This window comes from Anas acuta, chromosome 4, assembly GCF_963932015.1.
Source record: "Anas acuta chromosome 4, bAnaAcu1.1, whole genome shotgun sequence".
NCBI classification, from domain to species: domain Eukaryota; kingdom Metazoa; phylum Chordata; class Aves; order Anseriformes; family Anatidae; genus Anas; species Anas acuta.
In genome coordinates, this window is record NC_088982.1 from 62,262,610 (window position 1) to 62,289,649 (window position 27,040).

General features: G+C 45.8%; 1 protein-coding gene across 18 annotated transcripts in view; it reads left to right on the plus strand.

Moving 5' to 3' along the window:
* Nucleotides 1–27,040, plus strand: part of EPHA5 (EPH receptor A5) — a 189,972-nt gene that overhangs the window by 82,639 nt on the left and 80,293 nt on the right. For 11 of the 18 annotated variants that reach the window (XM_068681612.1, XM_068681613.1, XM_068681619.1 and 8 more), the window contains exons 4-5: nucleotides 16,476–16,631; nucleotides 22,609–22,944. The exons of 3 other annotated variants lie outside the window; for them this stretch is intronic. In XM_068681612.1, the coding sequence (XP_068537713.1) occupies nucleotides 16,476–16,631; nucleotides 22,609–22,944 (492 nt within the window). The remainder of the gene's footprint in view (nucleotides 1–16,475; nucleotides 16,632–22,608; nucleotides 22,945–27,040) is intronic. 4 more of the 18 variants (XM_068681625.1, XM_068681628.1, XM_068681618.1 and 1 more) reach the window with 3 other exon arrangements.

Below are 27,040 nucleotides of genomic sequence, written 5' to 3' on the forward strand. Positions count from 1 at the left end.
TCCAAATTGCAACCTAGAGGGCTGATTTCACTCCATCCGAACAAGCAAGCTGTGCTGCTGAAGCTCCGTAACCTCGGGCACCGCGAGCTGTGGTGGTATTGATCCGGGTGCAGGCAAGGGAAGAGCCACATCCGAACTTGGAAAGGAGCCCCGTGGGCTGTGCCATGAGTAGCTTGGATCGGAGCTAAGCCCTCCTCTTCGTGCTGGTGCGCAAGGCAATTTCAGGATAAGCAAATAAATGAGGGCTCGAGCGCAGGCTGATTGTTTACGCCTTGCTAGCAGAGCATGCAGCTTCTCCTTGCTCCTTCTGGAAATGAAGCTAGGCCTGTTCCCTTAAACCCATTAAGTGGTTGTAATTGTGTTGTTATTAAGCTGAAATGATATATCTAAAGGTCCTCATGCATGGATCATGAAGAAGCTAAGTAGCATTACAGGGCTGGGAAACGGTAAGCCCATGGATTCATATGGAAAAAAAAAATCTGTCAGTTTTGTCTTTGATAAGCAGTTAATTTAGCTCAGAATTGGCAGAATTCCCTGTAGTTTGTGTAGGGAATTTCTAGGTTATGCTGCGAACATCAGAGTAATATGTGGTTATCTGAGACAACTGACAAGTGTTCAAGCGTGACAGCTATTGGGAAAGCAAATTCCAAAGACAGGTTGAATCTGAATATATTAGAGCATACGGGCTGCTGTGTGTGTGTGTTGTGACAGAACGAGGAGCAGAAGCAGGATTGTTGTAGTTCACCAAATGATGGCAGAGGCTCTGTCTGGTAGCAGCTGAGGTGGTGGCACTGGGGGTGGATCCATGGGGTGAAGCAGCTGTGCCCCTGCTCTGGCCTGGCCCCATGGAAAACCTCGGAGGTGTTGAGCGTGGTGGGTGTGCTCCTGGGGCATGTCTTTGTGTTGCTTCGTCTCCCCCAGAGCTGTTTTGTATGACCTTTACCACATTCGTAGATGCCACCAAGCTGTGTGGGGCGGCCGACATGCTAGAGGGAAGGGATGCCATCCTGAGGGACCCCGCCCGAGTGCCGTGTTCAGCACCCAGCACAAGGCCATGGGACTGATGGAGTGAGCCCAGAGGAGGCCACGAGGACGCTCAGAGGGCTGGAGCACCTCTCCTATGAAGACAGGCTGAGGGAGTTGGGGTGGTTCATCCTAGAGAAGAGAAGGCTCTGGGGAGACCTTATTGCGGCCTACCAGTGCCTAAAGGGAGCCTACAGGAAAGCTGGGAGGGACTCTTTGTCAGGGGGTGCGGTGATGAGACAAGGAGTAATGGCTTTAAACTAAAAGAGGGTAGGTTTAGATGAGATATTAGGAAGAAATTCTTTATTCAGAGGGTGGTGAGGCCCTGGCACAGGCTGCCCAGAGAAGCTGTGGGTGCCCCATCCCTGGAGGTGCTCAAGGCCAGGCTGGATGGGGCTTTGGGCAACCTGGGCTGGTGGAAGGATTGAAATTGTATGATCTTTAAGGTCCCTTCCAACCCAAACCATTCTGTGATTATGTTTCTTTCCCCTGAGAAGGGTTTAGGATTCCTTTATTTTTCCTCCTGATGTTAATGTGCTGACAAGGATGTCAGTATGGACAAACCTGCTTGAAATGAAGTCTTCTGGGGGAAAGGAGGACTGCAAAGAAGAGATGAGATGAGGCATGCAGCTTTTTGGACTAAGTTGTTGGTTTTTTTTGATGATACCAAGGATTTGGGTTCACCCCACTATCAGAGCTCAACAGGTTGTATCCTAGGGTGTGCAAGCATTGTATGTGATGTGCTACAGTTCGGGAGCAGCCTGATATGACTGTAGGTCACAAAGTGTCTTAGCACACAAAAGCTCACACCAATTGGAGAACGGAGCCAGGAGAAACCCCAAGTTAACACAAAATTAAATCTGTAACTTAGAAACTGCAGCAGAGGAGCTCATGACTATTCATTTTAGGTGTTAAAATGTCTGCGGGGTTGGGGATTAGAAGGTGAGATGATTGCAAGGTAAGGTCTCTTGGGGGCAAACCTGCATGTAGGGAGGTAGTAGCTATTACATTTGGGGGCCTTGCAGAAGAGCAGGTTCAAGAAATCTGACAACAAACAGATTGTATTTGATGCCTGCAAGGAGATATGAGAAGTTTAATGCATAGCCTTCTGCAAAAGCGAAAACGTCATCGTTTATAACCTTTTAAGCAGCAATCTCATTGAAGGGAAATAACAGATAGCAATCTGGTTATTTATTTATTTGACATACTTTAAAAAAGATGAGAGCTAGTTTCTACATTTGTTCATCTTCAGAATGACATACAGCTCTGAGAGTAAGCCACACATAAGTTTCATAGACCGTGGTGGTATATTTTGCCTTTTAAGAGCTATCGGGTAAATCCAGAGACTACCAGATAATATACTCAGCTTGAAAATGATAAGCACGGAGATATGAAAGCCATTCCTTTTCCTGCTGTTGAAATGGGAAGATTAGTGGAAATGTCATGGCTCAGAATTCATGAAGCAATGTTTCCCTAATCAGCCATCACACTAAATTGCCCGAATACAGTATATTTGTATTTATTTCTTTTATATAAGTAGACTATACACATGTGAAGGCAGGCTGAAACAGGCGTTGCAAATAGAAATCCTTATGCATCATTCTCTGTATTATCGGGGTTGTGTACTAATTGTGTTAGGTCTATGATTAGCTACTATGAAAAAGGTCAGCATATGACTTGATAAATACCACAAAATGCTCTGCAGGAGGAGACTACAGGTTAGAAAGAGCCACAGATGGGTTCAGCTTTTCCGAAGCTGTGGGCCAAACCCTCATGTGCTTATCAAAATGCAGTATTGCCTGCTGAGGATGCGACCCACGTGTCTGGTTGCTGCCTGCTTTCACTCTGCAGCAGGTAGGACATAAAAGTTGGCTTTGCATCGGAAGAGATTTTGGCAATGCGTGAGTAATTTGCAGCTTTCAGGCTCAAGTGGTGACAGCTGGAGGGACATGTCCGTAATATTGCCTCTGTCATTCTCGGGAGACATATGTGTTAGAAAATGCCTGATTTACAAAAACAGAACTTGCATGAGCGTGTACCATACATATAAATGTATGTATATATACACCAGGCGTATACCCAGCCTGTGGTGCTTTGAATGACTGCTTAATGCAACATGGTGGTTATGTTTGTGGAGGATGTACATTCATACAGCCTTTTTGCTCTAGGATGTTTTTGCAGGCTTTTCTCCAGTGATGTCAGGCAGGTTTAAATTGTTTAAATTAATGAGCTTGCTTTGCTGAAGCAGGTTAGGAAGGGGGGAGCTCAAACTGTTCGGTTGGTGGGTTTTGGGGGGCAGTAACTTCTAGCAGCTGGGGACAAATCAACTTTTCCCATTAGAGCTAGGTACAGGAAAGAAAACACGTGCCCTTGGCTCTTCCTGAGACTTGGCTGTCCTTCCACCTTCCCTGCTCATTAAAGAGAGGAAAAATTACTGGAACATAATTCTGTGTGCTCAAAAAGGTGCAGTGCGAACAGAGAAAGGATGTTCCCTGGTAAAGAGAGCTCACGAGGTAAATAGATGATGAGGGGCATAAAGCGGAAAAGCACAAAAAACGATGGGATGCCATAAGGTGCCTTCCCAGTTAGTGACTTTGTAATGGGAGCCCCGTGGGCCCCATTAACTTGCCAAAAAATACTGTGTGCTATTTTGAGGGAAGATTACCTTTTTCTTTTTTTTTTTTCTTTTTTTTTAATCCAACACAGACAAAATTCATGTTCTCTGGTCTGGGCTGAGATTTATGGCAGTGCAGGATATTAGTACTTTTCCGATTACAGCACTGTGGCAGTAGGAGACTGAGATGCATGCCTCTTGCTGCTAGAAAGCTGACAGCATGTGCTTATGTCTGCATGTGTATTAGCAAGGGTTATTAATTTCTTTTGGATGCAAAACTGAAATTAGTGTCCCTTGGCTTTTTCCTAACTGAAAATGGCTTTTTAAATATGTAAGAATCAGAAATCATTTTCCTGATACCTGGGCCCTTTCCTGAGCCTATCATTCACATGATCATTTGTCATTAGGCACAGTGGGCAGGAGGTTAATTGTAATTGTGCAGTCACCTGGACTATTGTGTGATTTGAAGCAGAGTTTCTCTGCTGTGTCAGGTCCAACAGTATATTATTTGAATGCGTTAGTGCCAGGCTGATCTTTAAATCTGCCAGAGAACTGAGGAAGAAGTGATTTAAGCGTTCGATTTAGTGCTCTCTTCTTGCTGTCCGCTTCAGGCCACTTTACTAGCGATAGCAGGATGTGAGTGGAATTAAAATACAGATGTGTCAGTTTTTTAAAAAAAAATCAAATCAAATCAAAAGTAGCAACCGAGAACGTGGAACCCTTCATCTTAGTAACTTAATGCTGTGTATCTTTGTTGACAACTCTATATGTAAATCACTAATTATTCTAAACTATTCGGTTCCCCTCCAGGAAATCCAGACTTCAACATTAAAGGCTAGCTATAACGAATGAAAGCCTTACACCGATTCCCCACAGGTTTTATTAAGCTGCAGAGAAAACCCAAGGTTTTTGCATCATGAATAACTGTGATAGAGGGGTCAGCAATTTACCTACATCAGTGGAGATTACTGGGTTTGGGGCAGTAATTGTAAGCACTTTAAGGCTTTGGTAATGCATACTTTGTTCTTTGCTGAAACGGTGAGGGAAGGAGGGCACGACTGCCTGGTAGGCTGAGGTCTCCTTTCACTGCTTTCTGCCACAGCTGGACTCGAGGAGTGTGATATACATGCACAACTGATCCAGTATGTCAGTCTTTGAGTTGTTTTTGTATTTTTTTTCCACACAGACTTTTTCTCAGTTTTCCCAGTCTTTGCTTTTTTGGCCTGGCAACTCATTTGCAGACCTACACCGAGCTGCAGGTTGCCTGGTCTGCATGTGTGGCAATGGCTCTTGTGTAGCTGTGGGAGGGCTGGTTCATCTTGTTCATCAGTGCCCTGGATGGCACCTCGATGGTCCCATGCGAGCTACAGGGATGCTGGATGCAAGGAGAGGGCCGTGGTCTCTCCTCGCCTGCTTTGTGCTGTGCAAACTGCATTTTTGTCTGCATGACCTTACAGAAGAGAGGGCTGTAGGCAGCGCTGTTGGGACCAATTCTGCGTGGAGGTCCTGTGGTGCCTTTAGCATGTGCTGAAAGGTAAGACCGGGTTAAAACTCCGGATAACTTGAGTTATATGTCTACTTCTGTTCTTAAACCATCTTTGACACACTCTCTCAGGGATGCAGGAATTATGCAGACTTTCAGAATTCGTTTGTTACCTTCATTCACCAGCCAGTTATCATAAATCTCTAAACTGCTATTACTGTCTTAAATGCTATATTCACTTTCTGTTGTTTCATTTCTGCTCATTCTTAATGTATTTCATTGTAGCTCCAGTGCTTCTGATCCAAAGCAGGTTCTTTGCAGTGGGGAGACAAGCTGAAGGTTTCTAAATTTGGGACTCCCTAAGCAGAGCATCTTCCTGCATTAACGCCTGATGAGACAGCTTCATTGCCTTCTGATCCATTCGTCAGGCTAGAGAAGGGCAGCCCTGGAAAGCAAAATTCCTATTTGGATTTTATTTTAAATCCAATTTCTCAAGAGCAAAGGAGAGCTTGCTTTTCTTTTTTTTTCTCCTCTTCAAAAAAAAAAAATAAAAAGGAAAGAAAAGAAAGAAGACCAGCCAAAATATCTTCCTGTGGCTGAGTGCACAGTGCTCTTGATGTCTTCTCCTGTGCTGGCCTTTTGCCTTCTCTCCCCTCTACCTTCTATTTATATTATTCTTGGCCACCTTTCTTGAAGGAGCTATTGATTAAAGGATGCAAGCTGCCTCAGATCCTGCATATCAAGCTGCTCTTTTTTTTTCAAGTTACTCAGTATGTGAAGAGCATCTATTTCTGCACTGCAGTGCAGCTTTACCCAGATATACCTGGTCTCTCCAGCATTTTTTTTTTATTTTTTTTTCTCCCTTTGCCCTCCCATCCTGCTAAACGGACATCCTGTCAAATACTGTTTGCACAGACTGACAGCTATAGAGGTCCTGGAGAAAAAGCCAGATTCGTGCACATACTATAACAAACAGAATCAAAATGTCAAGACACAAGTGAAATATATCACTATGCTTCCCTGTCAGATTTTGCTAATATCACCTGGATAAATTGACAGAGGAACACCTGCAGCAAGTTAACCTATTTTTATTAGAGCTTGTTTCACATATTTATATGTGGTGAGAAATATAAGGGCTGCTGGGGAGAAAGCTCCCCGTTATTTCATGGCAGGACGGAGTGCCCACTGTTCTTCACGCAGAAGGACGATCAGGGCAGTGAAGTCACTTTCAAATAACACAGCAATTAATAAAGAAAGGAAAAAATAATTTCACAGTCCGCTGTTAAATTAGCAATTCTTCAGAGTATCGGGAGATCCTGGCAGAATTAATATGCACTCTGAAGCGTTGGGCAGTCTTGGTGCGTATCATTTACCCAGCAGATGCAAGAGCAAAATGCTGAGGAGAGGTCCTCCATTGCAAGGGAAATTGTGAAATTATCTATCCAGCAATCATCCAGCAGCCTATTTGCAAGTAATCCATAAGAAAAGAAGCAGTTGGATTTGGGTTGTGCCCCTCGTTCTTTCAAGACAGAAGTAGGAGAAACAGTGGCCGGAAAATGATGTGTTAAGTAACACAGGGGTAAAAAAAAAATAGGTAGGGAGCACCATACATTTGAGCAGGGAGAGGAAAGTATACAATAAGAGGGCAATAAATTTCCCTCGTGTTGAAGGGGAATATTTTATAGCAGCTTTTTGCAAATTAAATGCATCTACATAAATAATGTAGCAACACATTTAATTGCAACTATTTATTTTTAAATTTGCCTGGGTGACAGGAGAATTTCCATGCAGAGTAATGAACCCAGTTTTTCTGCCACTTGTGCAACTTCTATTTAAAAAACAAAAAAGGGTGAAGAGTATTTCGGCCAAGTATCAGAGCCTCAGAAGTTTTTAGCTGCTCTTTAGTGGATCTGAAAAAAAAACAGCCACCAAAAACCATCAGAAGTGGGTACTGTGTGTGTAATCGTGGCTGGGTATTGGGGAGGTCAAGAGATGACAGGGAGAAAAAGTATTACCAGTCCTGCTTAGGTCAGGAAACCCCCATTTAGTCGCGCAGTGCCAAGTGTACCTCTTCAAATAGAGGAGGCACACTGGGTTCTTTGTTTGCCTTCTACTGGTTGAGCTGTTGGTGTTGGTTTTCAGGCTTTCTTCTCACAAAGGCTAGAAACCTCTTTTCTCTCTTTTTGCATGACAAGACTGATTCTTGGTGCGTGCTCTACCTTTTAGGGTTGCTGAGAGGACGCAGAGCATCCTCCCATGCCACCCTCACCTGCTGGTTATCACAGGATAGGTGTTTTCACGTGTGACAAAGCTTTGAAAAAAGGCTTGGAAGATGACCTGTAGGATGGAAAGCTGTTGTATGGCACATGAAGATGAGCAGGTTGTGGTCTTCTCTTGTAAGGTATAGGTATGCCAAGCCTCCAGCATGGCAAATCCAGGGCACCATGCCCTCGTGCCAATGCCAGTTGCTCTTTTTTTTTTTTTCTTCCCTCTTGTTGTCTTCTAGTCTTTCCTGAACAAAATGAATGTGAATGATTTCTGCAAAGCAGACTCCTTGCTTTTTGCCTAGCCAGCCTTTGGAAGACCGCTTAAGCTGATGCAATGCAAGGGCGCAGGAACACAGCAGAAATTACGAACACAGTGCTGGATTTCCAGGGCAGACAGGATTATGTAGGCACTGCTTATTCTCTGGATATAGCTAGAGAGCCAATTAAGCAGCAGTATTCCTTTTACAATAATTTCAGAATGAAATCTCCATAAATCAAGCCTTGTAAGCTCAAAATCGGGCTATGAGAATGACCGGCGTCGCTGCTGCAAAGTTCACGGCAAGGATGGTCCGACTCCAGCATCCAAAAGCCATCAGGCAGCCCACCAGAATGGTGTTGTGACTGGCTGCAAAACCAGGACACTCGGAGCATCTAGTCATATTGATTTATCTTGGTTATGAGCAGTTTTTCCTCCAGAAATGGGGGAGCTCTCAGTGAACGAAGCAATTCTCTTGCTGCTGCAGGATCAGAGCTCAAAGCAGTGCTTGGAAGGTTGGTGTGACACGAGCTGGCAATGCCCCGCTGCCCATCGTTGAGCTTGCTCCTAAAGACGGGCCATTCAGTGGGGTTATTTGGCGAGGCAGATGAACGGTGAAGTTTTGCAGTGTTCGTCTGGCCCAGAGGAGCAGTTGAGTCAACTTAACAAATAACTTCAGTATTTTGGTGTCGTCTTAATTAAACTGGAGTCACGAAGTGCTGTATTTGAATGTGGTGGGAAAGCTGCTTGATGTTTCCATCCTGACTTTGGTGTGTATGTGTGTGTGGAAAGCACTGCCCACGTGCCGCAGAATTGGCCAGTGTCGCCTGAGTCTTCGATTTGCAAATACACTTCCCAGGAGTCATTTTTATGTGCCACGAACCCATTTAGCACACTTAGTCCAGGCAACTCTGGATAAATCCTTCCTATCTTTTGTCAGAAGGACTGTAAAAGATCCATCTACGTCGCCCTCTGATGGAATTTGAATAGATGTGTCTGGAGTGACATATGCTCAGCCATAAATTACAGAGAGAAACAATTTTAAAATAAATTGTCTACAGCCAGTCCTACCAAATTTACCTCCCGAGACAGATGATCATAAAGCTAGAAGCAAACAAGCCCTTAAACATTTGAGGCAGGCTTTGAGAGGATGCTTTTGCTGAGGTGTTGGCAGCACCTGCCAATCTGTGGTGACGCTTAGTGTGGACCAAAGCGTTAAAAGAGGGTGATGAAAGAAATGCTAATTTTTACACCACCTGAAAATCTTGTCCATACAAATGGAGCTGTACAAGGTGGAGTCAACCAGAAGGAAATGCTTCTAGCATTTTAGTTCCCCTTACTGCCAGTGTGCATACAGCCTATTAGTTGAGGCTAAAACCTTGAAATGTTGGTGGGGTAAACACACATGACATAAATCATCAAAATAAATCCTCCCAAATGTCATATTTCTTAACCATAATTGGTTGCAATTGTCCTAACCACAGCATAATTAGAGAATCTTTCTTTCTCTGGCCAGGCTCCAAATCTGTATGGCCAACTGAATCAGGAGACCGAAAACCTCTGTGCAGTACTGTGCCAGCAGCCGTGTGGCTTGGAAGAGCCCGATTTTCCAGGAGGTTTTACTGACTGGTCTTCGCATCGGTGTCTGTAATAAGCGTACACGTGTGCGTGGGGAGGTTCGGGCTGGATCATTTTCAAGTTTGATCCTGTCCCCCTGTTGCCATTAGGGATGATGCTTGTTATTGCTATTCAGTCAGCGCCGCTATTGAACTCGGGGGAGTTCTGCAGCTTGTCCATCAACCTGCCCCTTGCTCAGCACACAGCGCAGGCGGGATGTTTAAGCTACCGTGCACGTAACAAAGGACACACCAGGCTGCGTGTTTCTGTGCAGAAGTCCCCCAAACAGCGCCTGGTGCCTCTTGGATTACTCGTGGAGCTGGGCGGCTCGAGTTATGTTTACAAGAGTGCAGGAACAAATCTGTCTGCCTTTCCCTGTATCTTAAACTGTATTTTTCCCCTAGGTGCAGCATTGTAAATCATCGCTTCCTCTGTTTAAGGGAGTAAAATGATTTCAGTTTGTCTTCATTACAAAAGAGAGACAGTAATTTAAGCATAATTTAAGCGCATCTTAGTCTCACACCTCAGAGAACAAAGAAAAGATGCACGGATTTTTATAGATGTGGAGATTTATGGAGATAGATATTTTTATAGCTGTCAGAGAGGCTGCATTGAGAGGATGTGGACTGCCTTTTCTTGCTATAAGCTAGCTAGTTGGAGCTCGGCGAGGCTGTCCTGGGTTGCATTTTGTAACCAAACAGGTGTGAGAACTGCAAATGCACTTGGGACTGCCCAGAGGGAGCTTTCTCCTGGGCATGGGAGCACCCAAGGTGAGCCAGCTGGCAGCACCAGCCCGGGGGCCAAGGAGATGGAGTCGCACAAGGGAACAAGGGGTAACTGCAAATGTCAGAGAGGCCGTGCCCTTAAACATTGTGTGCAGTCGTCTGGACCTGACCTCACGGTCACACACGCTTCCAGCTCTATCAAAAATGGAAACAGAGGACAGAAGTGATGTAAAAGGTGTCGCATATAAAATCAACTTCTGAGAGTTAAAAAGCCCTCGTGCACACGGATGGCTTGCAAGAACATGCAGTTGCTGTCTGAGGAAAGATGAACATAGTTTCTTCTTATTTTGGGGCAAAACCCAACCGATAGCGCTGTTTTTCCACATATCCCAGGATAAATCTCCTTTCCTCCTCCTCCATCACACTGCTGAGAGTTTAGGCTCGACTTGGGTTTTGCCTCTCTGATCGCTTCCAAATCTTCTTTGCAGCAAAGTCAGGACGTGCAGAAATACGGCCCATTACAGCCTTAATGTAATCACAAGCGGTTTCAAATGTATTGTGTTCAAGTTAACTTTATGGCTTGCAAATGTGGCTGACTTGGGAGTTTGATGAATTTTTCAGTGCGGTGCCACGTGAGGAAGTTTTACACCATTTAGAAGGAGCGCATTAATGTTGTTAGTGGCAGTTAATTCTTTGCTTTCCAGCAGCCACGCTCCTGTCATAAATTGCCGTGTGACAATTTAGCGAGTCACGTGGCACAAAAAGTGATATTTCAAGGGGAAGAAGCGAAAGTACTAATTGATTTATGGTCTAGTTTTCAAGGTTGTTTTGGTAATCAGAGCTGGAATTCCTTCCAGTGCAGAGCAGAGGCAACTCAGCCTCAGAATAGACTTGGACCAAACAGCATCAGAAGACACTCTATTGGCCTAGGAAGAATAAAAAATAAATTCTTATCCCATGCTTTGCTTCAAGGTAAGCTCCCAAGACGTTCTTCAAGGTGCCAAGCCATTTGATGACCCATTTATTCGGCAAGCTCCAGGAACCTGTTTCAAAGGACTGCCAGCAAGTCTTGCGCTGCGGTGACGGAGCTGCCGAAGGATGCTGGCAAGCCTGCAGGATCCAGGCAAACTGGCAGCTCTGAGTTACAGTGTTTTATTAGTGGGTATTTATTTAATTCCCTTCAAATCCCTAAGGCGTGCTGCAGGAAGCAACATAGCGCTATTGCAGGCGGAGAGACCAACCCTAAAGGAGATATAATCTCCTTAATAAAGGAGATATAATCAGGGCATTTTACACATTTTCTATAGCTTTATAGCTTTGGCAGCAATTTTGGTGTCAGCCCGCAGTTCAAGGAGAGCTGTTAGGAAGGGCAGGATTAGCACTTGGGAGCCTGCTTGTAAATTCTGCAGGAAAAGGCTCGATTGGCGGCTCTTTCTTTTTTTCCCCCCTGTGTAATTCTTGAATACTTTCAGGAGAGTGCAGAGATCATCTGTTTATATTCGCTGGGAAACATGAAGACAGTCTGCTGTGTTTTTGTTTTGTTTTGTCTGGTAAGTAAAAGAGCATGTCAGGAGCACAGGCTGAGGCTCGGAGCCACTCAGCAGTTTAATTGATTCCACATTGTAAGGAACGTACCTCGCTAAACCCTTTTTCTTCAGGTTTTGGACACATCTAAGAGGCAGCAAGCCCCTCTTCTCGGTGCAGACGCTTCAAGGCACGGCAGCTCCAGAGACTGGAGCAGGGCTCGGTTTATTTGTAGCTTGTTTTTGCTCAAATCCTTCAACTCTCAGGGCATATTCCCTGCGCTGGAGTGATGTGCTAATGAAGGCAGAGTTGATGAGCTACAGAGCCGCTCTCCTTTCTGCTGAACACACATAACACATCCTCCTGGTGTTTCAGGCCTGGATTGCAGAGCCTGGATTTTATCTGTGGGGCAGAGTTTTCTGTGTGTTCATGCCGTGGTCCCTTCTAAAAGCCGTGATAATTTAAGCTCTGCTCCACTTCCCTGCACGTACATGGATGGGCCCAGCCCAAGGAAGTTTGCAGTCTGAAAAGGCAAATCAGTCTAAAGCATGGGAGAGAGAAACTGGAGGAGTTTGTGGTTTGCTCCTGGGCAGGAGGTAGTTTGGGAAGGAAACTGAGGTTTTAGATAACGTGTGCTCTGTTTAGACCAGACGTTCTTATCCTCATTCATTTTTCATAGATTCCATTCTTTAGCTTTATGGATTAGTGGCCCTGCTCTATGAGTTATATTGGTGGTTTCTGATTACCTCGGAGACTAATTTGGTACTCTGCAAGGGAGAAGGGGTAAGTCCTGTTTGAGCTTGATTTTCTGGGATATATGAAAGGTCACTTTGCTGATCTGAAGCATTTAAGTACTGCAAGCTTCTCCTTCCAGAATTACAGGAGTGCAAAGGGAGTAATAGGTTGGACCTTTCTCATCTCTCCTGGGATTTCAAGGCTTCATGGGGTTGTTTCTCAGCTTTTCTCTCTGCAGGGAACAAGGCTTGAGTTCAGTATAATACTAATTTGATGTTGTGATAGCTGAGAGCTCCTTGCGTTGAAGGTGATGCTTCTTACAGATGTGGCCACATACATGTTAAGTTCCTGGGTCCACAGAGGTGCTCAGAGGTGGTGTCCTTGCTTCCAGTGCTTGCTGGGTGCCACCACCTAGGGCCAGCGTGCCCCAAAGGCATGGGGCAGCCAGAGAGGAAGGAAGCCCTGCACGTTGCTTGTAGCCTTCAGCTGCAGCTCGGGGATGATTACAGAGCTGCAGCTGCAAATCATTTGATGTTAAGGCTTGCAGAAGATAATCTCTGTTAAGTAGTACCAGCTGTTTGATGTTACTGGCTGCTTCTGCCGACTTTTTTCCACTCGCAGCTACTTGCAGTCTCTAGTAGTGATGGAGCACATAAAAGTTAAGCGTCTTGTTTGAAGAGGGCAGCTTGTCTTGTCAGAGTCCCAGTGATTCCTCCCCTGTCCATACAAGTTATAAGACCCAGTTTCTGCCAGTTTGAGGAATCAGCTAATGCCGTTGCTGTCCCAAGAAGCTCCTTCTACTGTCCTTGCCTGCAGTGATCCCTTTCTGGCCTGTCCCAAAGTGTGCTGGCAGCCAGAGGTTAAAGCTCTATGCCTGCAAGTTTTTGTGGTTGCTACTAAAAATAAAAAGCGAAATGAATTTGCTGATAATGGATGCACTACTAACAGAAACACGTCCCACCTAACACCAGCAGGTTGTTTATGGCATGTTTGCTGCATCTAAAAATATTCTTTTTTTTTTCCAGCAACAAATTTCATTTAGAGACTATTTTCACACGTCGGCGGCTGTTAATCAGTTAAGGAGTTATCAGTTTTAATATTAGAAAGAAAGAAGCAGATGTCATTAACAACCTGAAACTATTTCATTTCTTGTCAGCTGGCTTCCAGCAGATTATGGGGAAATTTAGGCTTGTCTTATTTCTCCTCCTTTTCCCAGCCCCTTGAGAAGAGAGAGAATGCTATTAAATGAATGGCCGTTCTGTGCTAGTTCTGTGTAGCCTTTGAAGAACCATTGAATTAGAAATACTGAGATAAAAATATAAGACTAAAATAAGATTTAATTAGAAATTAAACCCCAGACACCCATGTAATTTTAAATAAAATCATGTATACTTCATGAGGAGACTTTAAGGTTGACTGTCAGAAGTGGAATGATAACGGATCAAAATCCAAGGTATGTGCATGGAAGGCACGGGCTGTTGGTGTCCCCGAATTCAGGCTATTTTGCTCCAAATCCAGTTTACAAAATATCTGACCTATGGGAGCCTTCAGATTACATAAAATCACAGAATAGCCAGGGTTGGAAGGGACCCACCAGGATCACCGAGACCAACTCCTGGCTCCACAAAGGACCATCCAAAAATCAAACCACGTGTCTAAGAGCGTTGTCCAAAAGCTTCTTGAGCTCTGGCAGGCTTGGTGCTGTGCTCACCGCCCTGGGGAGCCTGTCCCAGTGCCCGACCACCCTCTGGGAGCAGACCCTTTCCCTAACCTCCAGCCTGACCCTCCCCTGTCCCAGCTCCGTGCCGTCACCAAGGCCACCATGAGGTGTCCCCTCAACTGGTCTAGTTCATCTTGATTCCACATCCCTCGTGAAAATGTGGATTATTGGTGTTGTAAATCAGTTGGCGTGTACTTCTTCATGAAAACAAAGCATTATTCCCTGCAAGCTGAGCTACCTATCACACCACCAGTAACAAACTGCACCTTGTTGAAAAGCTGTTGAGGAAAACTGGCTTGCTCTGCGGGTGCTGCTTTGCACACAATAGAAGCTCAGGAAACTCTTGTGCCATAATGATTTAATGATTTTCTGTCCGTCTTGATGCGACATAATGAGATAAATTCAAGTCCTTTTTTGAAGGCTAATTACATCGAGTACACACTAGACGTGGGCTGCCCTCGTTATATATCGCATGTTTTTGTGCTTTCATTTCCCTACGTCTATTGTCTGTGTGTGCAAGTGAGTTTTGATTTGGCTTTGATTTAGAAATTGCAGGCCAAAGAGGGGCTGTTTGGTGGTCTCCTCTCCCGGAAGATTCTCCAGCGAGTACAGAACAATTCCTGCGGTGCAGGTAGGGCAGCATCTGAAGGTAGCCGTGAAGCTAATAGATAAGTGAACTCGTGTAAGAAACCGAGGAACATACCATAAAACACGAGGACAGCTTGCAGCAAGTCCTTTAGCAATCATCTGGAATAAATTTAGCCATCCGGGTGCAGACACAAAATATGGACTGTGTCCTGCAGGGCTCACGGTCTGGATGTGGAGCAGTGGTTGGCTGTGAGCCATTTTGGAGGTTAGTTTCTTAAAACCTTTGGATTCACCTATTTCCCTTAGGTTTTCTCTGCACGTCTTGTGGGCAGAGGAGCAGGGATGGAGCGGCAGCAGATACGTGGCTGAGACCTTGTAGCCTGTGGTCAGCAGGGAAACTGCTTCAGGCCAGGCAAAACTGGAGGTGGGGTCTGGGGAGGTTTCTTGGGTGCTCCTGGATCACGCCATGAGTGGTCTTCATCAGCAGAGACTTGGTGGTTGATTCCAAGGGATTTTCTCCCTGTGCTGTGGGGAGCTGAAATCAGAATAGCTTCAGCGTCAAACAAAGCAGTGCATGGTTTCGTTACGAGTTGAGGTGCTAGAGTCTGTCTTGACCTCTTGGTGAAGAAGTTAATGATGTGAAAGGGGAGATGTCAAGAGGGAGGCTCTGGTACTGCAGGAAGTACTGCCAAGTTCAGCATCTTACTTGGTCCTTCGGAGGAAAAGGGATTAATAGTAAAAACCTGCACTTTATGGGGAAGATGAACTCTCCTCGTGTCTTCTGGCTGCATTTTAACACATGACCTTGCTGTGGCTGCCTGGGGTGTTGTTAGTGGGACAGTACTAATTTGTTTGCTGTGAGCACTTCTCCTTTGCCACCAGGCGAGTCTGAATGCAGATGGAAAGACTGATTGCCAGGGAACTTCTGTGCGTCCGAATAGCCAGCCATGGATATATCCGTGCTTTGTTTTTCTTCCCGGTAGCTGTGGGTTTGTAATTATGCATCCGACTGCATAATTACAGGTCCGTTTGGCTTTTTTCTAAAGCCAAGGTGAATAAATGCAAACCTCTGGCTGTCACCGCTTGTCGCCGTGCGCACACACCGGTGAGTAAGCGCAGCAATCTTCACTTAGGTGAAAGAGTGCTTGTTCCAAGAGGCTGGAAAAAAAAAAAGGTATTACTGCATTCAGTTCAAATTATCAAAATAAATAATAATAATAAAAAAGCCTAAGCTAGCCTTAGCCAATATATTGCTTTTGTAAGAACATGAATATCTCTCATATAAACTCTTTGAACCTCATCATGCATATATATTGGAGCTGAAAGGAATATCTTGGACGGCGAGCATGCTTCCCAGGCTGTACCCAGAGCAATCTGTCTTATATAAAGTACTTTAAAATTCATCACAGGTTTTCAGGGGAAAAAACCCTAGGGAAGTAGCCTTATCACAATGTCTTAAAACTGTCAATCTCGAGATTCCCTCAACCACTGTATTGTTATTTGTTTGCTGAGACATTGATTTCTGGGTATAGAACATCTTAAACAAAAACCACAGGATGTATTTTACCTGTTTTTCTAAGCCTGAATGAAAAAAAAAAAAAACACACCACCCAAACACAATAATGTTTTCTAAAGCAGAGCCAAAAGATGTTACCTCTCATGCATTTAACAGAGGAAATAAATACCCAGCAAAGGCAGATGCTAGGGGAGAGGCAGTCAACAGATTCTCATTCTTTTTTCAGGCGGATATTTAAGCATGCCTTGTTTATTAGTGGGGTAGACTTGTTTTAAAATATTCAAACCAAATAGTCCGCGAGTGTTTGTCTGTTTTCTTTCTAGCTGAAGACATGTTTTTAAAAGGAAATGTGAAGAGACTAATTTTTTATGACGGGAGAGCTTAGCCTGTGGTTCTTCTTTTCACAGTATGCAGACCTGGGTTCTTCAAAGCTTCACCCCACAGTCCATCCTGCAGCAAATGTCCCCCTCACAGCTACACGCTTGATGAAGCATCCACATCTTGCCTGTGTGAAGAGCACTATTTTAGGAGGGAATCAGACCCACCTACAATGGCCTGTACAAGTAAGCATGTGCTTAGAGGGTTGTTTTTAATCCTTTTGAGCTGTTCCTTTTACTGTGACTAGACGTTATGATCTTAATGTGCTTTTCCAGGCTCTGGGCTTCAGCTGGAGTTAGTCTGACACACTTGCAACCTCACTGGCTTTGCCCACCACACCCCCAGTTCCAAGAACAGACTCAGGCCTTTTGCTTCGAAAGCTGGCGTTAAACCCAGGTAGCATTTAAGTAACGAGCAGATGATGCTCCATCTCTCACAGTCTGCTCTACCATCACATTGGGGGCATTCCCAGCCAGCGGCACTGCGCTCAGACCTGTACCGGTGTCCCACACACGTATGGAAGGAGCTACGGTAGCGCTTGTCTACCATAGCTGTAGATAGAGTAGATATGGTCCTGCTTTGCATCATCTCGTAGCTCATTTTCAGCAGACCAGCAGGGAGAGAGCCCTACCTTTCCAAGCTGCCTGGAGGAGGTTATTCGTCACGGTAGCCTCAAAGCTTCGCAGGGTAAAATGCTTCTCCAAACCAGCAGCAAAAATGTAGAGCTTATCCTCTGGTGTAGGGGATGGAGGGTATAAAAAACAAGCTGGGGGATTGGGAGGTAGAACTGGAACCACTAGCATGGCCCTTTTGCTGCCATCTGTGAGCTATCCTCTCAACTGTGCTTGAAGGCTGGTTGTTCTGTTTGCTTTATATTTCAAATATATATATTTCAAATTTGTATTTGATTTTTTTTTTATAAAAAAAAAATATTTGAAATATATTATTTTACTCAGGGCTTCAGTTTGTAGACCCCCAGCTAGTCCTGCTGAGTGTTTTCCCAGTGAATACAGCTGTCCTTCCTAGCTACCCAGGTTTGCACGTCAGAAAAGGGAAAGAAAAAGTCTGTTCCTGCTGGAGAGTCACTTTGTGGAGGAGCCTGCCCTCAGCAGCTCTCTGCTCCCCTGGAAGGGGCTCTTGGCACAGAAGATGTAGGATAGTTGGGGCCCTTGAACGCAGGGCTTACCCTTCATCAGCCAAAGGAACTTGAAGCACGTGGCTGGTGAAGGTGTGCTGCAGGGAAGGAGGAGGCAGTGCAGCTATGATCAAAGCAGTGTTGGTGGGGGGCGAGTCGTGCACGCACTCCTCAGCTTTTTAAGTACATGTACCAGTGTCTCGCAGAGCGGTGACTGGGATGGGCTACAGCACGAGAAACTGTGACAACAGGGCTTCCTGATGTCTGTTTTGCCTCATGGCAAGACTTTAAAGCACATAGATCAATGAGAAAGATGTCTAGTCAGTGTGGGTATTGAGAAATGGGAAGGGAGGGGGACACTGAAAAACCACCCCAAATCAGCTTTTTTGCCTAGGCAGAGCCAAACCAGGGGTTATGCCAAATCACCCCGCTGGTGAGTTAGCACGGAGGAGAAGCTGCCGCCCCTGAGGAAGAGGTTTGTGCTTACTTGTCTGTGACCTGAGCATAGGGTGGGATTTTCACAGGGGTACGACCATGTTTGATGATGAGCACATAATAAAACACGGAGGAATATGAGTGCCCTTCTCCCACATGTTCCTGGCACAGTCTGAATCCTATAAGTAAAGGCTGTACTTTATGATGCCACAAATATTTCGAGGTTGATTTTTGTTGATGTTGTTTGCTTGGTTTTTATTTTTATTTTTTTTAAAGCTTTTGTTTGGGGGGTTTAATCTTTGCTTTTTGTTTGTTTTGAAAGCTTACTGTAAGCTTGTTTAAAGTCCAGGCATGGTGTGTGAAGCTCTATTAGGATGTGGCATGGCAGGACACCGAGTGCTTCTGAGGCAGATGAAAGGTTTAATGCTGACCCAGGCACTGCTCTGCTTCTGTCACCCACTGTTCCGGAGTGTGCTGCTGTGTCACATACAGAGCAAGCTGGTACAGCATTTTAGGATATTGAAGCAGCTCTGCTGGTGTTCCTGCTTGCTACCCTGAAAGCAAGGTGGATCATTTGAGCCCTCTCCATGCGTTTCAGTGTTAAGCCACTCTCACTTGTCTTAAGCATCCTTCCTTGGGATTTTGTCCTCGTTCAGCTGAATTTCTGCTGCAGGTGGTGAGGAAAGCCTGTGTGTTACCCCATTTCAGCTGCAGGCTAGTACATTTCAGCAGGGACAGTGAGTAGCAGGTAGCAACACTAACATTTCAAACCCAACACGACAAGAGTTGCAAGGGAACATCTTGTCATGAACTGAAGCACAAGCAAGACAGGTTTGAGTCATGACTGGTAGGAAAATACTGCAAGTTTTGTGAATGTTTTCATTATTTATTACAGCAGAAGTTAATAATATTCATTGGATTTCCTCAACTTGAAATCTAGTTAATTTTAGAGAACACATCAGTGTTTGTTTTCGGCTCTATACCTGCAAAGTCTCCGTGCAGTTGGTGCAACTATAAAATCACAATTTCCTAATTTTGAGAGAAAGTTTATCAGTCCCAAACTGCAATGGTCTCACCACCATCACCAGCATTGCTAAATAAAACCGCTAAACCACTGTCAACTGCACAGATGAGCACAGTGGGGGAAAAAGACAAATATATGTTTATTTAATTTTTCCTAGTTATTTCCTATAAATTTTCCAGGAAATAATTGAGCTTGATTTCTTCTTAATTTGGTAGTCCTAGCTTCAGTTCTTGCAAAATATCAATTTATAATGAAAACATCAAAGTTACACCTTTTTCCCCCCTCTCATCTCTGACGAAGAATCCTGTTGCAGTTCAGAGCATACAGGGGAAATATGAATAAAAGGGAATGGTACAAAGAGCATAGAGGGAATAGTAGGACAAGGTGGGACACTGATGTTTTTGTAGTGTTTGGTATATTCTCTTCTCAAAGGTTACTTTAGAGTTTGTGTGTGCATGTGAAAATATATATTAGTATCTCAGGGGAACTTTCTCAGGTTATTTTTTTACATGTGCATTTCAGCCAACAACAGGTTTGCTGTCCATCAAGAAAAACACCAATATCTTTATCATCAGAAATGATTTGCTTTTTGGATCGTGCTGCAGAAATGTTGAATCTGCCTTCTTAGGCCATAAAGTAGCAAAAAAAATAAAAAAATAAATAAAAAAAACAGTGAATGAATATATTCGTCCTTGACAAAGGGAGGTTTGGCAATGAAAACAGACCTTGTTAGGGCCCCTCCTCTTCGGGAGCTAAAACACCGTTTTCTTCTCCCAGCTGTGATTTTTCAAAGTTTTACCCATATGTGGTTTCAGGATTCTTCAAGTAGGTCTTGTTAGATATCTGCAGACTGCTAAAGACCTTTCTCAGAGCCCCTTTGAGAATGCTAATTTTATAGGTTATGAAGTCCCGCTAGCTTCAAAGCATTTCCACTGAAGTTGATGTTTTTAAACCTTCAAGAAGAGCAGCTGTACAAAGCAAGTAAAAACCTCTGGTGACTTTGCAAAAGTAATAATTTATCCTCTGTTAAAGACACGTTGTCCAATAAGTGTTTTTTTGTGCCTGAGTTCTTTATTTTCGTCTTAGAGTACTGGTAGCAGTAAAAGTGCATTCATCCAGTGGAAGAAAAAATCGGGCAATTTAACCAGTAAAAAAAAAAAAAACACAACCCTGAGTGCAACGTATATAACTCCTCACAGCTCCCGCGATGAATTTCATAGTTTCCATTATAGCAGTGTGAGTGTGACAGGACAGAAAATAGTTCTGCCTTCTGCTGTACTGCGGTGTCATTAGCTGAAGAGCGCTGGACCCCTGAGGTGCCGATTGCGAGAGGCGGGCTTGTGGAAACACTCAGCCTGGTGGCAGAGCCCTCTCCGCTCCGAGGACGTGTCAGCTCCTTCCAGGGTCTTCGTGCCTGGCAAATGGATGCTTGTTCCCCCTTTATAGTGCTGTGAAGCCATTATCTGGAGGATAATTGTAGTCCTCGTCCCAAAGACCGTCCCGGCTCACTTAGGAATTGCTGGCACGGCCGCAGTTGAGCACCTGGTCCTCCAACCTGCAGAGACCTGAGCCCGTGCTTCGTTTTAGGGATGTAAGCAAGTAGGCTGTCGACTTTAAATCAGCGTGTGTGCGCAGATAGCTGGCAGCCAGAGCGTTTCCTGAACCTCCTCTCTGCATCTGCCTCTCTGGGAGGTGAGTAAGCGTGCAGGGACCCCCTTCCAGCCCTACCTGCAGGGGCTAAACCCACAACGTGCCTCGTTTCCACATTAGCAAAGTTTTCATTCACAGATTACGGAACAAAATGTGCCTCCGACAAGGCTGATCTGCTGCTTCCTAAGCTAACCTAGCTTTTGTCTTTGACTGCTTTTTCCCTGACAATAATATATATATCAGGATTATTTATTTCCCTCCGGCAGTGAGCTTCTCATTGAATCAGAACAGCTTGAGTTGAAATCATCGCAGTGTTTCATAACCATTACCAATTTTATAGACTTAAAAAGGGGAGTAGGAAAGGGAAACAGGGAAAAATGCTCCTGGTTTATAAGGTAGCTTCGGTTTTGCAACATTGCCCATTTTAAGTAACAAATGGAGTTAAATTATCAAAACAAAACTAGAAGACGACCGCCTAAGACAGGCTGTTAAATTTGTAGGGGGTGCTAGCTGATGAAGCTAGCTGACGGGCACATATCAAGAAGCTGCTCATGGGTTTTGACAGCTTCCTTCGAACTGGATGGCAGGATGTTGCCTTCGCTCCTCTACTTTCTTTGGAAAAATCCCAGTCTGTGCTGTATAGCTTCTGGTGATGCTGTGGCTAAAATCCATCCCAGTTTTCTTTGATAAATTTCCCCGTGCGAGGCTCTTGCATGAGGTCCTCGCTGTCCTTCCACGTTGTCTTCAGGGTGTATCTGCAGCCAGCCCTTCATCTCCAAGACAAGTCTATTAAAACAAACAGCTTCTTAAAACATCTTCGGGGCAGTATTTCCCTTTCCCTCCCCAAAGGGGCAGATTTCTCTAACACAAAGCCATCAAGTGAGATGCGAGCAGTTCAGGTGTGCAGGCATCCAAGGAAGGGCCTGGCTTTGGGGAAGGTGCATGTCAAAAAATAAGCAAGTAAGTGGTCTCGAGGGTATCTCCAGGTGGGCAGCACAGCCACCTGCTGAACTGGGAATCGCTTTTAGAAACCGTGGCCTCAGTGTGTAATGTGTTTTTGTGTTGTTTTTTTTTTTTTTTTTTCCCAGCTGTGGCCTCTCCCAGCAGGGTAAAGGAAAGCAGGCCACATCTGCGGGGGCTCGGATACCTCTGCAGCAGCCGTTCCTCCTCAGATAGCTTTGCCAGAGCCGTGCTGGCATACTGAGAGGGGAGGCTTGGCAAAAGAAGGGAACACGGTGAGGCTAACCAACCGTGCTGGTGCTCGGAGCTTGGCAGGGACCAAGACGGCTGCCGTGGAGTAGCCAGATACGGCTGTGCTTGCGGTGGCCCGTGTAGATCACCATCTGTTTTGGGCTCCATCGAGTGTCTCGCTTAGGTGTGATTTGGATGCCCAGGCTTAGGCTTTGCTCTTGCCAAAGAGCTAATAGGGAGAAGCAGGCGGATGGAGGGAAGGATTCAGTGTTGGAATTGAGTGCCAAAGCGGTGGGGAAACATCGGTGTGTGTGTCTTTTTTTAAGGATTCAGAGCTAGTGATGGGGTAAGGAGGGGGAATGTTGCCCCCCATTAAGCCAACGTGACTTGGGCAGAGCAAAGATTTGCAGCCCGCTTAGCAAGCAGAACAAGGAGGGCACCAGAGGCAGTGCCCTGGTGTGAAATGTGCTGCTCCTGCTGGTTTTGAGCCAGCCCTGTGTCTCAGCCTCCCTTGCAGATGACTGTGTCCCAACACAGACCCTTTAAGGTAAGGTGGGAACGCTCAAATCCCCATCTTCCCGTTCTTTTGGTTGCTGCTGAAAATTTTCCCCGCGTGCTTTTTGGCACGTGAGCAACGTGGCAGCTCCGTGCAACCTAGAGAGTAGTAGAGAGCAGGATGACTGATAATACTGTTTTTACCATGTGTTTCTCTCGCTTTACAAACCAGGACCCCCCTCTGCTCCTCGGAGTGCCATCTCAAATGTTAACGAGACTAGTGTCTTTCTGGAATGGATTCCCCCTGCTGATACTGGTGGAAGGAAAGATGTGTCTTATTATATTGCATGCAAGAAGTGCAACTCACACTCAGGTCTGTGTGAGGCGTGTGGCGGTCATGTCAGGTACCTCCCCCAGCAAACCGGCCTGAAAAACACCTCTGTCATGATGGTGGATCTGCTTGCTCATACAAACTATACCTTTGAAATTGAGGCAGTGAATGGAGTGTCCGACCAGAACCCAGGAGCCCGGCAGTTTGTTTCTGTAAATGTAACCACAAACCAGGCAGGTAAGTGGATCTTCAACCCGGGGAAATGTCTGGGGGGGGAGCCCAAGCCAGTCAGACCCGGTGCGGGCCTCCCATTGAAATGGGTGGAAGTCCCCAGCGTGTGGAGGGCTGGGCTGTGGCCTCTTCAAATGTGTGGGGTGGAGGGGGGAGGTTGTGTCTCACAGGATATAATCACTGCAGTCTTCAACATGTTTCCTTCCAGCAGGACACACTTAGCATTTGTGGCTTTTTTCGTTTTCTTTTACATTAAGCTACGTGGAGGTCCCACCGCTTCTTTGCATTTTAGTGCATCTACCCACTAAACCAGAAGGAATACGATTGCCTCTCCTGTTGGGAAAGGGCAATCCCTAGGAGTTAATTTGGATTCCAAATGCCAGTGGTTTAAAACGTCCTAAACTTTGCGGTTCCCTTGAGAAAATTGTTTTGAGTGACTTCAGGAAATTTAGTTCCTCTTCTTCAGTGTGATGCTGGACTCAGGCTGGTGACATACGGTACAGTGTCACTGCTTCTCTAACAAGGTAGGGCTGAGATGTCATCGCACACCGTGACAATGGGTTTGTGCAGACAGACAGATCACGCAGACAGGCTCGTTCCTTTGTCCAGGGCTGGGATCTGCCTGCCATCCATTTGGAAGCCCAGAGGGAGAAAAGAGTTGTTGCCTTGGGGGCAGGCAGATGGGGCACTGCAAAGCCCTGTGCCATGACAGAGGCAGGTGAGGAGCTGCCGCTATCCTCTGTCACTTGGAAGTGTGATGGGAGAAAAAGAACGTGGTTACTACTCCTTCTGTGCACAGCAACACACCAGGCACATCACACAGCTTCTCTAAGACCCAGAAACCACCCCCCACCTCTGTTTCCTTTCTCTCCTTGTCTCTCATATGCTCTGTGTTTTGGGTTCTCTCCCTTTGCCTACCTGGCTTGCTTCCTGACATTTAATTTAGGGCCTCCAGTGGCACTTGTCTGCCGTGGAGCCCTTCCAGGAATGGAAACCAGTGGCATTTGGGACCATGAGGTTTGTGCTGCCAGATCACTGGAGCCAGTACTTGCCTTCTCCTTCCAGACCAGACTTAGCCAGGAAATCTGGTGCGATGTGCAGAGTAACAGCTAGATGGAGATTGGCAGATCATCTCTGCAGAGCAGAAAAATGCTAGATGGAGCAGGGCTCTGTTTGGTTCTTGCTACCCAGGTGTATGTGCACAGGCTTGGCAGCCAGCAGTGAGAGTGTGATTGCATTGCACTTCATCAGATACCTGTCCTGGTAATTAGACTGGGTTGTTGAAGTGTTAAACAAATTGCTCAGATATATCTCAAGGAGAAGAAATAAAGGCGTGCTGGGGTTGCTGCTCGCTGCTGATGGATGTGGCAGGAAATCTTCTGGAGGAGAATCAGAGGATGGCAGAACGACACCTGTTGAAGGCACCTGTGTAATACAGATCAGTGGGTGTTGTGGTCCTAACGCTGTTTACTGTTGCACTGTGAAGGCTGCTGCCAGTAACTCCACTGCTGGAAGGAGATTTTACTGTCGGTAGGTTTGCGTTGGCATTTCATCGCTGGCACTACATTTTCCCTGATATGCAGAGTTAAATCCACATAAACCTCCATAAATGTAGCTGCATGAGAGAAGATGATACATTGCTGATTGCTCCAGCCTGTGAGGAAATGGTCCTGTTCCCTGAGTTATGTGCCAAATTCCCAATAGTTGCAGCCGGATTTATCTGCGGAGCTGGCTTCCCGTGCCTCCAGCCAAGAATGCCTCTCTTGCACAATTATTACCTATGGCTGTGTGTTGAGAGGTCTGTTGTAGGAGATGGCAGTAGACCTGTGGGTTTCGTGTGACAAATGCAACTCCTGGTAAGGCTCGTGGGTAGGTTCAGTTGGTAGGAGTGTGATGCAGCCAGGGGGAGTTGTGGTGGATCAAGCCAGGAGTGTTTAATGCACCCTGTAGTACCGAAATGGCACCTGTGTATGCTCTTGTGTTTGATTCAATGGGAGGTGTTTGCAAAATCTGATCATCACCCAGAGGGATGGTGCAAGGCTTTGTCCAAAGCAAGGAGTGGGGTATTTTGTTGTCTCCGTGCCTTGTCCCCTCTGCCCCCCAAGTTCCTACAAAAGGAGAACCAGGCCTGTTTGCTCGCTGTACAACCCGTGCGTCAGACGTGCTTCCCAGTAACACAGCTTGCCCTCTGCTCTCTGGGCACCCCCAGGGGTGGTGATCAGTTTGTCCATGCCAGAAACAAAGCAGCTAGAGACAGAGACCCTGCAAATTAGGCTAGCTGCCAGGCATGGAGACGTGGATATCTGTTTTCTTTAGGTTCCTCTGAAAAATGCCCTTTGGGGCTAGTAAGAGAGGTGTGCAGGCAGAGTGGTTCATGGCTGGCCTTACCCAGCGATGCTGGATCTCTCTGAAGGAGCCTCACCTTCAGCTGTCCTCGAAATGAGAGCAGGCAGAATGTATGGGGCCTTGGGGGGGCTCAGCCCACTCATCTCCCCATGAGATCAGCACCAAACACGCTGCTCTGGGGCCCTGTCCTTTGTCTCACACGGGTTTTCAGCTAGTATGATTACGTTTCCGTGAAGGCTGGTGTAATTAGGTAGAGTCACTAAAAGCCTGGTAGTGATTCAAGGCCAACTGTGGCAATAGGAGAAAGTCTGCTACAAGAGCTGCTTGCTGTGGAAAATGAAAAAAATTGCATGCCATGGGATAGGTCTGGCTGTTTGAGTCCCGCTGGCTGGTATTCACTAACCCAGCGCCGCAGAGAAATGCCGGGGTTTATTTTGTTGTTTTGGCTTTGTCAGCCCCGAAAAGACCGTGCTAATTTCAGGACTGCGGAGAACGCGCAAGCAGCAGGATGTTGGCTGCACCACGGCTTCTACACATGGGAGCTTTTGGCAGCAGAAACTGCGTCTGGTTTGGGTTCTTGAAGGGATTGCTTCCTGACAAAAATGTGTTTCTTTCCAAACTAATTTGTTCCCCTTCCTTCTCTCCCCAATTTAAAATAATCAGAAAGAACTTGCACTGGCGATCTGTCTGGCATTTTCAGACTAATTTCAGACTGTTTTCCTCTGAACTTTGGAAATCAAGTTTGGAAATACAGCAAGAAAACAGTAATGGTTGCACACAAGATGCAGTGAATCAGCTAATCTCAGCTGGGGACCCCAGCACACTTCAGCTCTGTCAGTCCCAAGGGGTGTGATGGTACCTGGGATGGGACCTGTCCGTGTTGGATGCTGTGCCCTTAGGCTCAGGACTGGTTCCCTGTCACACTTTGCTTTCCCACTAAGTTTCTGTTGTTTCCATGGGATTTTTTTTAAGTTAGCCATCCTTTTTTTTCTTCAAGTTTTTGTCTTTCTGAAACTGCCACATAACACCTCTTCCTATACCATTTCTAGAGAGCAGTCTGCCCGTGCCACTAACACTGAAGTTGGCTTTTTGTGAGGCAACCGCACGGCATTTTTTTCTTAGGGATTTCACCAAGCTGGGTGAAAGTGCTGGGTGACAGCAAGTAGCGCTGTCACTCCAGACCAAAGGTGTGCATCTCCCACGAGGTGTTTCATCTTATCTGCCCCGTGTACAGAAGGCACCTACCATGAAGTCTTACTCAGGGCCGGGTGTCTCGTAACGGGCCTGTAGGGAGCAAGTGGTTGTGATCTGTGGCAGCAGCAGAGGAGTTTTCTTTGCCTTTAATCTCCAGCATCTTCTGTGCTGGGAATGGGTGCAGGCATGGAGCTGGCCTAGGGGTCTAGGAGCGGGGCAGTTCCTCTGCTTATTTCCCCTGCTTGCTTCCTTTACGCTTAAAGGCCTCCTCTCTGTGTTTTCAGGTAAGCCCCTTGCCTGTTTTCTGTTTGAAAAGCTAGAAACCAGTGTTCAATCCAGCTCCGTGACCTGTATGATATTTTCAAGCCTTTTGGGGAAGAGGGCAAGAAAGATCTGGATGTGCTCGCTAACAGAGGAGGAATTAGTGTGTCTAATGCCTCGAGGAGCCTGCATGCCTGAGGCCAAAACAGAGGTACAAGATGCGTCCTGTGGTGCAGCAATGATATCTGAGTAAAGATGTTGGAGGACAGGACCTGGCAACCCACGCTGCTGCCTGGGAAGC